The sequence below is a fragment of the Prionailurus viverrinus genome, chromosome A2 (genome assembly GCF_022837055.1).
Source record: "Prionailurus viverrinus isolate Anna chromosome A2, UM_Priviv_1.0, whole genome shotgun sequence".
NCBI classification, from domain to species: Eukaryota; Metazoa; Chordata; class Mammalia; order Carnivora; family Felidae; genus Prionailurus; species Prionailurus viverrinus.
The window spans coordinates 2,285,055-2,297,031 of NC_062562.1; the positions used below are offsets into that span (position 1 = coordinate 2,285,055).

The window sequence follows — 11,977 nt, forward strand, 5'->3', positions numbered from 1 at the left end:
CCTCCTCCAAGCGTGTTCCCACGTCCCCCACACCGTTCCCTCTGCCCGCACGCCTCCCTACAGCTGCTTTCTCACTCAGCACATCTCGGCTCAAGGGTCACCTCGACAGGCCCTCCTTGGCCACCCCCCACACCCTCACCCTCTACCTAGCACATTACCTGGCCTTTTCCCCACTGCACACATCACTCCTTCAAATCCAGTCCTAATTTGCAAGTACAGGACCGGTCTCCCCAACTAGGCTACCAACTCCATGAGGACAGGGATCTTCGTCCCCGACGGTGCCTGGCATATAGCAGGTGCACAGTAAATATCTGCTCAAGAACGAATCGGGAACCGGCCCCATCCAGAGGAAGATGCCCCCCCATTTCCACACCCAGCTCCCCAGAATTCTGCTTGCCACCACGAGTGACACAGGGGCTCCCAGCTGACCCCCGTGGGCAACACCGAGGCCCAGGTCCCGCCCCCAGGAGACAGAGCAGAGCCAGAGCCTTGGGGGGGCCGGTGGTTGTAAACAGTTTTATTGATGGGGAGGGGGTTGGGGGAGGCAAAGTCCAGAGAGGGTCCAGGACTCAGCTGGCCACTCAGCTGGCATGCATGGTCAGCTGGAGGTCGAGGGGGAGGTCACGAGGGGACGGGTGTCATGGGACCCTCTGACCACCCTGGGGCCGTATTTACAGTGGGGCCCGCCCGCCTTCCCCGCCCCCGGACCACCAAGCCCTTTGGACAGCTGCTGCCAATGTGACTTCCGGGCAGGCCCTCCCGGCCCCCCTGCCCGAAACCCCTGCTTGTCTCCCCTCAAAGTCCTGACCGGCACCTTGGAGGCCCCCCGGCCTTCTGGAAGCCCCGGCGCCGGCTCAGCCAACACCCAGGCCGCTGGGGCCACCGCCTCGCACACGGACATGTACACGGCACGCGCGGCCCGCCCCGACACACACACACACACACACACACACACACACACACACACACACACACGCCGGCAGCAGCCCTCGTGGGCGCACGCACGCGCACACACACGTCCCTCCCCTTCCTGGCCCCTTGCACACGAACACGGCATGCACACGCGCACGCACACCCACACACGCCAGGAACCTGGGTTGAGGAGGGGCGTGGGGGGTGGGGCTGGGGGTGGGGAGCTCGGGTCGCAGACGCGGCCCCTCCCCATCCCACCGCCTCCAAGCGTTCCCGCCCCGCGTCCCCCTCCCCCCCCTCCCCCGGCTGACACCCCAAGAACGGAGTTGTGCAATTGGATAGAAATCTGCAAAAGAAACGCCAACTGGAAAACAAACCCAAATCCACGCGCAGAAGGTCAACCTCAAATCCATAGCACATTCCTCCCGCCCCCACCCCCGCCCCCACCGCCGCCTCAGTGTCCCGCGGCCCCGGGCGGGGCGGGGCGGGGGCGCAGAACTCGTTGTGCTTCCGTGCGGCCGAGGGGGCCCCACACGCGGGGCGGGGCGGGGCGGGGGTCGTGAGCACCCGCTGGAGAGCTTGGGCCGGCCCTCTCGCTCCTGGTTCCCGTGGCTGGCACCGCCGAGGCGTCGGGGCCCCGGCCTAGGGCACGGGGGGCGCAGTCCTGTCCGTGCCCCCGTAGGAGAGGAGGTGGGCCAAGTCCGTGCCGGGCCGCGCGTGGCGGCCGCGGTGGCGGTCGCCCGGCCGGCCCTCGCCGCTGTTGAACGTGTGCGTGCGGCGCAGGGCGGCGGCCGGCGGGCCGTGGGGGCCGGGCCTCCGCAGGCTGCCCGTGGGCGGCGGGCTCCAGGGCCGCGGGAGGCCGTCGGCGGCGGCGGCGGCGGAGGGGGCCGGGTCCGAGGGCCCGGTGGGCGCCGACACGACGCGCCGGCGGTCCGGGCTGGCGTGCGGGGTCAGCGGGAAGTCGCCGTGCGCCGCGCGGCCGGGCCGGGCGTAGAGGCGCGCGTCGGGGCCCGGCTCTCCGGGCACGGGGGGCGCGGGGGGCGCGGGCGGCGGCTCGGGGGCGCGGGCCGGCGCCAGCAGCAGCAGGGAGGAGGACGCGGACGCCGAGAGCAGCGGGTGGCCGTGCTCCCAGGCGCGCGCGCCCAGGGCGTGGGGGTGCGGGGCGGGCAGGCGCTTCTGCGGCAGCGGCGTCTGCTCGGGCGTGGGCAGCAGCCCCGAGTCCAGGTCGTGGGGGCCGCCCTGCAGCAGCGTGGCCTTGGCCCAGCCGTTCTGCATCAGGGGCGCCAGCAGGGCCTCGGGGGGCCCCCCGGCGCCGCCGCCCCCGCCGCCGCCGCCGCCCCCGCCGCCGCCCCGGCCCCCGGCCGCCCTGCGCTCGCCCAGCCGGCTCACGCTCAGCACGGCCTCGCCGCCGCCGTGCGCCAGGATGGCCTCCTTGTCCTTGCGGCGCGCCAGCTCGCGCCGCTCGCGGAGGCCCACGTACCAGCCCACGCTGAAGCCGGACACGACGGCGCCCACCACGAAGGCTGCCACGGACGACGTCACCAGCAGGTTCACCGACACCAGCCCGGCGCGCTCCTCCGCCAGGCTGGCCCGCAGGAGTCCTGGCCGGGGAGGGCGGGCGGGGCCGCGTGAGCCGGGGTTGGCGGGGACGCTGGGGTCCCCCGCCCCGCCCGCCCCGCCGGCCCCGCCGGCCCCCCCGGCCCCCGCCGGCCGTCCGCCCTCCGCCAGTGAGCCCGGCCGGCCGCTCGGTGGCATCTCTGTGGCCCTCTGTCCGCTGGGGTCCGTGTGTCCTCTCCGAGTCTGCGTGTCTGTCTCTTGGCCTCTCTCTCTGTGTCCCTCCCCCGCCACCCCTGCTGGAAGTGAGGCCCCCCGCCCCTCCCATGCCCTGACGGAGGCCAGCACCCGCCCCCAACACACACACACACACACACGCACACACGCACACACACGCGCGCACACACACACACGCGCACACGCGCGCGCACTCCACTTACCTGTACAGTCCCCTAAGCCTGAGGTGCTGGCCCCAGACACGTCCTGCTCAAAGGTGCCTCTGACGGGGAGGTGGGGGGCGAGAGGGGCAGTCAGCAGAAACCTCTCTCAGAGCCTGATGGTCAGAGGGGGGGGGCAGACCCCCTCCCCCACCCCCTGTCCCCCAGTACCTGGTGCCGGGGCTGAGGAAGACACAGGAACCATCAGGCGCCCACCCACAGTAGGGGTCCTGACTGCCAATACAGTTCCTAGAGCAGACGGTGACCCATCAACCACAGTCCCTTACGAGGCACCTTTCAGTGTCAATTCCAGGGGTGCTTGTGACAAATCGGCGGCTACTATCCCCCTCACCCCCCCTTAGAGATGAGGCTCGGGACAGCGGGCTCAGGAAAGGGTTTCGCCGCGTTGAGGGGCTCACACTGAGACTAGGGGGGTCTCAGCCTGCACACCTGCTCCTGCCACCCACTTTAAAGGCGGGGAGACAGCTGCCTCCCCGGTCCCCAGCTTCTTCCACACCTGCTGCTCTTAAAGATGTCAGCCAGGTCTCACGCCTTCCTCTGCCCGCAACCCTCCAGGGCTCCCACCTCAGTAAAGCCCAGGTCTTCCCTGCCCTCCCTGCTTCCCTGTCTTCCCCTCGCTCACTCTTGCTCCAGTCAATCTGGCCTCCTTGCTGTTCTTCCAACGTACCAGGCCCGATCCTGCCCCAGGGCCTTTGCACGGGCGGTGTCCCCTGCCTGGCTCATTCTTCAATAAGCCAGGAGGCTGCCGGGGCCCCGGACTTGCATTGGACTTTCCCCACTTCCCGTGCTCATTGCCCCTTGCTTCCCCCCCCTCCCCCCCCCTCCCCCCTCCCCCCCCCCCCCCCCCCCCCCCCCCGTCACCTCCGCAGCCTGCCCCAGGGGGCACTCACTTCATGCACCCTGAGTACTGCTGGCAGCGGGCCACGGGCACGCGGACCACGCAGCGGGGGAAGGCTGCCAGCAGGCCACCCGAGGCCGGGTCCAGCTCCAGACTCAACAGCCGCCGCCCCGCCTCACCGCTGCTGAACCGTCCACACCTAGGGGTGAGCGGATTGGTAAGAGTCAAGGGCGCGCCCCGCCGCCCCGCCCGCCGGGCCGCCTCTGTGCACTCCACCTGTCTGGCCGGTAGGTCTCGAACTCCTCTAGGAAGACACTGGGCCCAGCGGTGCCTGAGGCGCTGGCGTTGGGCCAGATGAGGAACTTGAGGACGGTGCCCACCTCGGAACCCAGGAAGACGACGGTGTGGTTGCCCCAGGGGCCGGCGCCCACGTCCACAGCCACTCGTGTCAGCTGGTGCCTGGGGCCAGGGCGGGCAGGGGTCAGGCGTGACGAGACCGCACCCGGGCCAGGCAAGGCAGACACGGGGGTGGTGACGTGGGTGTGTATCCGGGACAGACAGACCACCAGGCCGGGCTCCGGTCTGGGCCTGCCCCCCCCCCCCCCGCCGCCCCCGCCACGCATGGGGACTGACCGCATTAGAGTCCGCACGATCCAGGGCGCGTGGCCCAGAGAGGGCACCGCTTCGTCCATCAGGGGGTGGGTCTTGACAAAGTTGAGGATCTCATCGGGGAAGGCGCTAGAGGCATTGTACTGCATGCCGGGAGCCGCGCAGCACCCAGGTCTAGGTGGGGAGGAAGCGGTGGACTTGAACATCCCCACCCAGGGGCTCTGATTTGCCAGGGGGACCTGCCGCCCTGCCCAAACGGCCTCAGCTTTCTGCATCTGTATAATGGGTACAGCTGAACTCAGCCACAGATGACCACCTGGAAGTCCCAGCCCTCGGTCCCCGGGGTCAGGACCCCCACCCGGGCACCCGTTTCGGGATCCGGGGGGGGGGGCCTCTTACCGGGGCCGTGGCACCTGGTCCTCCGGCACGGGGGTCCAGATGGACTCGGGGGACTTCTGCTCACGGAAGCGGCCTTCAAACACGGCAGCCACCTGAGTCATGTCGAAGGCGCAGACAGCCGAGCCGGGGATGCTGGGGGAGTTAGGTGAAAGGGAGCGGTGAGCCTGACGGAGGGCAGGGCCTTGGACGCGTGTGGGAGAGAGTCTTTGTCCCTGTGAGGCTGTCGGATGTCCAGTCCCCTGGGCCGGAGATGCCCCCACCCATCCCGGTCGCTCTGCTTCCTGAACAGGGGTCCTCTGTGGCCACCGGGGTCCAGGCGCCCCCCGGCCATGACTTGCTTGACGTCCAGTCTCCCAGATGCCACTCGTGGCTCCTTCCAGACCATTCCCCAGGGGGCTTTCCAAACACACAAATCTGACCTTGTCTCTCTTTTGCTCCTCACTCTCCCATGGCTCCCTAGAGCTCTCAGGATATAGTCCACTCTTCTCCCAGTGGCTCGTCACCTCTCTGCCCTCATATCCTCTACCGTCGCCCTCGCTTGCTCCTCTCCAGCCACAGGGGCTTCCTTTCTATTGGCGAAACCCATCGCTTCTCGGCCTTTTGGCTAAGATCAAGTGTATTGGCGAAACCTACCCAACTCACTGCTGCCTCGGGGCCTTTGCACATGTTATTCCTCCAACTTGGAATGGACCCGGGAAATACATGACGAATGCGGGACCCCTCCGCTCACGTCCACCCGGTGCCCCAGTGTGCTCCCATCGGGGTCCTCTGACCTGTTGCTGGGGGTGGAGAAGACAGCAAGGACCACCGGCCGGCCCCCCAGGCTGACCACGCCCGTGACAGCCTGCAGCACGTTGAAGTAGAAATGGGAGTCGCCAGGCACGGAGCAGTTGAGCCGCGCCTTCAGGAAGGACGTCCACTGTTTCTCCAGCACCCGGGGGGAGCCCCCCACGTCATTCTTGCACACCCGGGCCACTCGGGACACCACCACCTGGGGCAACAGCAGACAGACGGGGGGTGGGCTGGGGTGTGAGCCCTGTGTCCGGGAAGGCCCGCCCACGGGCCGCGCTGGCCGTCAGCCAGGCCACGACGGAGGAGTGTGGCCCTGAGGGATCCCGGTCGCCACACCCCTCTGAGCAACGCGCTCCCCAGCGGAAACGGGGGGACGTCAGCGATGATCGTCGCGGCCCTGAACCTCGTCTGTGTACGGATCGCCCACTATGGGCCAGGGACTTTATCCATGTATGGATGGATGGACAGATGGGTAGAGACGAATGGGCGGGAGGGTGCGTCGGTGGGTGGGGGGAAGGACAGAGGGTTGGGGGACGGGGCGGGGGGACAGGCCAACAGCGACAGCACTAGGACCGGAAGCCAGAAGCGTCCCCTGCCCTCAAACCCATGAACCGCACCCGTGAATGTCTTCCGGCCTCAGAGGCCGGGTCCTGGCTGGAGTGGAGGTAGAGGGCGGACCCTCTCGCCCCAGGTGGAGATTCGTGGGTCCCCCTCTGCTCCCCGCTGCCCCTGACCAGAGCCTCTCAGCTCCACGCCCCACTGCAAGGGCCTCTCAGCGGGAGGGTGGGGGTGAGGATCGGATCTTACCTTCTCCAGATAGTTAAACTCCATCGCGATCTCCCGGAAGAAGAAATAGATGTGGCTGCCCCACTCCACCGCATGGACAAAGTAGGGCTCTGTAGGAGAGGAGGGGTCAGAACCCAGCCCCTGATACGAGAAATGGTGTTTCTGGGGCTGTGAACACATCAGCTGGGGCGACTCCTTTTATAGTGAAGGGGGGACATTCGCGGATTACCCAGGCAAAATAAAATAGACTCAAAGAATTTTCGGGGAGGGGGGCGGTGTGGGGTGTCAGAATCCTAAAATCACTGTGTCTACCCTCCCCAAACAGCAATGTCTACTATTTTGGTCACCTTCCTCCCTAACGTGTTGAAGAGCTAAGCTCCTGCTCTCACCCTCTTGTGACTCCTACTTCAGGCTTCTAAGCTTCCCGCTTCCAGCAAATTCTACTTTAGCTCCAACGCAAATCTTTCCTCTGGCTTTATCCTCAAAGAGGCCAGTGAGTTGCAAAGATGAAATAGGAGCACCCCCCCCCCCCCCGCCTCCGTCTCTGCTGGGACTCTTATTCTGGTGGGGGGATTTGATGAATGCCTACCCCACCTTTGAACCACTTGGAGTCGTGTTTCACGGTACGCAGAGTGGGCCGGTCCCCAGGCTGCGGTAGATGACGGCATCGATGGCTAGGAAGTCAGTAACGGTGGCCGTGAAGAGCATCCCTTCTGGATGGGTGTGAGTGGGGGGAAGCAGGTGAGAAATTAGATCATAGAGGCCAGGGGTGGGGTGGGTCAGTACTTGATCTTCCAAGACTGAGCCCAGAGCCCAGGGGAGCTCTGTCCCTAGGCTGAGCCCTGACCCCATCGAAGCCCGAACGCAGGCTGATCTCCAACCCCCCCCAGCTGAGCCCTGACCTTGGCTGAGTCCTGACTGTGGCTGAGATTCTACCCGCTTCCCAGCTGGACAGATGGTCTCCCAGCCGCCTTCATAATAACCCAACTCCAAGAGTGGAAAATGCCACACGGTGCTCAGGGCTGGGGTCCCAACAGACGGTCAGAGTTGGGGACACTCACCAGAGAAGAGGGCAACGTTGGCATGTTTGGGATCGTATGGGCAACGGGCCATGCCGCTGATATTGTCCCCCAGGGGCTGCAGTGTGTCCATCTGCAGGGGGGGGACAGGGCCTGAGTAACAGAGCTCCTGGCCACACCTGGCAGCCCTGTTCCCCCCCCCCCCCCCCCCAGGGAATCGTGGCTCTACCCTGGGTGCTGTGTGATTTGCTCACTTAGCCCCTCTAGGGCTTAGTTTACTGATCTGTGAACGGGTCTAAGAGTCAATCCTAGTTAATCCTATAACTGGCTTGTAGCTTAAGTAGCTATGGCTTCCCTGATCTCCTTTGGAAGCCTCCTCTGGAGCTCCCGTTGAGGGGCCGAGGAGGGCTTATCCAGCAAGACTTCCCGAAGGAGGTGATGTGGCCTGAGGCTAGAGTAGGGCCAGTAGAGGGCAGGTGAGCAAAGACCAGGAGGTTGGGGCCTGGGGCAGGCAGGGCTTCGAAGGGCGGAGACTCACGCTGTAGTTGGCACACACGGGGTTGAAGCATTGGAACCGCACACGAAGAGCGTGGATTCGTCGCGAAGTAGCAGCACCTTTACAAAATTCCGACACTCGCCCTGGGACGGGGCGGGAAGAGAGAAGCCATGGTGGGCGTGGTCACGGGTGCGGGCGTGTCCAGTGCAGGGGTGGGGCAGAGCAGAGCAGATCTGGGAGGGGCGGAGCGGGGCTGGGCTGTGGGCGTGCCCAGTGCAGGGGGCGGGGGCAGGGCAGAGCAGATCTGGGAGGGGGCGGAGCGGGGCCGGGCTGTGGGCGTGCCCAGTGCAGGGGGCGGGGGCAGGGCAGAGCGGATCTGGGAGGGGCGGGGCGGGGCCGGGCTGGGGCGTGCCCAGTGCAGGGGGCGGGGGCAGGGCAGAGCGGATCTGGAGGGGCGGGGCGGGGCCGGGCTGTGGGCGTGCCCAGTGCAGGGGGCGGGGGCAGGGCAGAGCGGATCTGGGAGGGGGCGGAGCAGGGCCGGGCTGGGGCGTGCCAGTGCAGGGGGCGGGGGCAGGGCAGAGCGGATCTGGGAGGGGCGGGGCGGGGCCGGGCTGTGGGCGTGCCCAGTGCAGGGGGCGGGAGCAGGGCAGAGCAGATCTGGGAGGGGGGCGGAGCGGGGCTGGGCTGTGGGCGTGCCCAGTGCAGGGGGCGGGGGCAGGGCAGAGCAGATCTGGGAGGGGGCGGGGCAGGGATGTGGGCGTGCCCACACAGGGGGCGGGGCGGGGCAGAGCAGATCTAGGACCGTGGAGGGCGGGGCGGGGATGTGGGCGTGACCAGGACTGAGGGCATTATGGGGGCGTGGCCAGGCTCTGGGCGGAGCCGTGGCCACACGAGGGTGCTGGCCTGGGATGTAGGCAGAGGAAGATTTGCCCCGGGCTGGGCGGGATCGGGGAGCGGCTGGGGGCGTGGCGAGGGTCCACTCACCTCCTGCTTGCCCTTCATCCGACACACGTTGATGTCACTGGGGTTGGAGCGCCAGGTCAGTTTCTGAGGGCACAGGGAGTGGTGAGGGATCCCCGCAGCCCTAGGAACCCCCGCGGGGCCGCGCCCAATTCTTGCTCCCCAGCACCGTGTCAGGCCCCCCACCCCCCAGCAGAAGCCTCAAGTGCGCCCCCACCTCTCCCACCTGTGTCCCTCCTCACCCGCTGGTACCGCAGCTCCGTGGTCGTGGGGGGCTCCAGCTCCACCCGGTACAGGTTGTCCCTGGGGGGGGCGGGGAAGGTATAGTTGGTGAGCAAGGGAGCCTCGTGCCCCCCCTCTCCGTTCTCCCTGGGGCAGAAGTCGTATCCAACACCGAACACGCCTCTGGGTGTGCCAGAGCCTCAGCCCCAAGCAACTGCAACACCGAACGAGCCTTCGTGTGCTTGCGCCGGCACCACAGGCCTCCTCGTCCCCTAAAGTGACCCACAGGTTCCAGCACGCCCCACATACCTTGACATAGGCCACCTCACGTTCACACGCCCCTCTGCCCTAGGGGGCTACACCCAACCTGATGAACTGTCCAAGGCCCTTTCATCGGGTGCCCTCTCGGCACCTCTCAGTCTCCCCCAGGCTCTTCCCCTCCCCCCATGCCGCAGAAACTGCCCTGGTCAAGGTCACTGGCGACCTCGTGCGAAGTCCAGCAGTCACATGGTCTCTATTCCTCCCCCTAGCCTGCAGTGTCTGGCCCGTCCCCCTCCGGCTGGGAGCGCCTCAGGCACCTGGCTTTCCTCCCATCTCTCCAGTCCCCTCCGTCTCCCCACCCCTTCCCGGGTGCGCAGGCTGGGTCCTCCAGCCTCTTCTCCAGGGTAGCCTCGTCCACTCTCAGCACTGGAACCGCGTCTCAGCCCCACCATGCCCACAGCCCTGTCTCCAGCTCGGGCCTCCCCTCGAGCTCCAGACTCGGGGTCCGGCCGATCCTGGAGTCTCTGTGCGGAGGGCTCCCGGGCGTCTCACACTCAGCTTGGCCACGCTGCACCCGACTGTCCCCCACACCTGCTCCTGCCTTGTCCCTCATCTTGGCTGAGGCTGCTCATTGCTTCCAGGGACGAAGGCCACAACTTAGGAGTCACCCTCAACACACATCAGCCAATACTATGTGCTCTGCCTTTAATGTCTATCAAGAATTTACCCACTTCTCATGCCCTCCGCGGCCACCACCCTAGTTTATCCTGAACCAGTGCGGTAGCCTTGCCTTGGTGCCCCTGCTCCTGCCCTCCGTCCGTCCTCCCCTCAGCCATCACCAGAAGGTGCCTGTGGGCACCTGGGTCAGGTCCTGCCTTCCTCTGCCCACAGCCCTCCAGGGCTGCCTTCTCACTCCATCCCCTCCCTGCCCTTCCCTCCTCACCCTCTCCCAGTTTGCTCACTCTGCTCCAGTCAGTTGGGCCTCCTCAATGTTCCTCCAACACACCGGGCCGGATCCTGCCCCAGGGCCTTTGCACAGACTACGCTCGATACCCAGATTTCTCCCTCCCCCTCGAGATGTCCCAGGCCTGGGGACCCCACTCAGGTCTCAACTCAAATGTCACCCTCCCAGAGAAGCCCTCGTGCCCCACATCGGCACCCTCTGTAGAAACCCAGTGAGTTTTGACCAAAGAGCTGTCCCCACCGGGGGCAAACCGGCTGTACCCACAAGAGAGTTCAGTCAGCACCCTTTGTAAAATCACACCCCAAGGGCACAAATCTGTACTCCAGCCAACGACCTGCCCATCATGCAAACCTCCCCCAAATGCTATCACCTGCTCTCCACGCCTCACCCTGCACACTCTGCCCGACAATCCCTCATACCTGTCCCCGATGAACAGCGTCCTGTTGACCCGCAGGACCCGCTGGATGTTGAGGTCGTCAGTACCCTCTGCTGGGGTCAGGCGTCCTGGCCCGCCGCCCACGAACACGGGGTAGTGGTTCAGGTCTGGGGGAGGGGTTGGGGAGGGGTGTGATCCCGCGCCGGGATGAGCCCGGCCTGGTGAGCCCCTGAGGAGAGTGGGCCGCAGACCCAGCTGGGAAGCAAGACCCTCCCTCGCGACTCCCCCTCCCCTGGGACCCCCCCCCCCCCCACTCACAGTCCCTGGGGGCCACGCTGAGCGGCGGCGGCTCCTCGGGGAAGAGGCCATTAGCTTCCCCCAGTAGCAGCAGTAGGAGCAGTGGGGGCCGGGCGAGGAGGGGGCGCTCGCGGGGTCCGCATGGCGAGGTCGGGGTGACGAGAAGCGACACCTGAGAGCGAAGGGCCTGGCGGTGAGCGGCGCGACCTGCAGTCCCGCCCACCGCCGAGAGATGGCGCACACGAGCCGCAGCGGCCTGGCCCTTCAAGCAGCCAAAAATTCCCCATCAAGGGGGACAATGGCAAAAAAAAAACCACCCCAACCACGGCAATAACGGTGATGGCCGCACTTCAGTCTAATTCCAGAAAAACTTTCCGGCCACAGCGCAGTGAAAGCTCAGGAACGGTTTCCAACAACTTCGTAGTGACAACGTTTAAATAACTTATTGAACAAAGGGGGTTTTCAATCCCTGTAAAACGCTGAATGTCACGATAGACAGCAACACTTCAAGGCACGTATTGAAATAATTCAGGCCTCGAAACATATATTCAAGAATCCTTCGAATTAAAACACAACACTGGTAACATGAAAGGCTCAAACCACCACCACCACCACCAACAGCGACCCTCAAAGTCTCTTGGAATTTTATAAGCCGCCATCTTGGTATTGCCACATTAGAATCGCAAAATACGCCAGCTGGCCTGGGACCTCAGAGGCCCCCCCCCCCCCCCCCCGTTAGTCTGACTTCCTTCCCAAGTCCGGCCTTTCTGGCCTCTGCTGGAATACCTCTGTGACAGGCACCTCACTACCTCTTAAGGGAGCTGGCGTCACCCTCCCGTTGAAGATAATTTGAAGAACCTTCCCGGTGTGTAGAGTGGAGACTTCCCCTCACGTAACGGTCGGTTGATGGAAGTGAGCAGAACTCACCCTCTGGAACCCAGCCCGCCACACCCCTACCCGCAGGGGTGCAGTCCGGAGGTCCTGAGTAAGAAACCTGCAGCCTCGTCCTTCCGGGAAGCCTCGGGCAAGCCCTG

The 11,977-nt window shown here is 65.8% G+C and overlaps 1 protein-coding gene across 1 annotated transcript; it reads right to left on the bottom strand.

The window, feature by feature from the left end:
- Positions 1-497: 497 nt before the first annotated feature.
- SEMA6B (semaphorin 6B) lies at positions 498-11,086 on the bottom strand. The gene is given in 19 exon segments (XM_047850257.1): positions 498-2,513; positions 2,907-2,965; positions 3,075-3,152; positions 3,815-3,961; positions 4,039-4,221; positions 4,396-4,545; positions 4,771-4,902; positions 5,544-5,761; positions 6,370-6,458; positions 6,943-6,996; positions 6,999-7,061; positions 7,410-7,500; positions 7,906-7,934; positions 7,937-8,006; positions 8,848-8,910; positions 9,066-9,126; positions 10,690-10,813; positions 10,965-11,049; positions 11,051-11,086. Coding segments are annotated over 19 exon segments (2,691 nt in total). The 3' UTR covers positions 498-1,554.
- Positions 11,087-11,977: the final 891 nt, after the last annotated feature.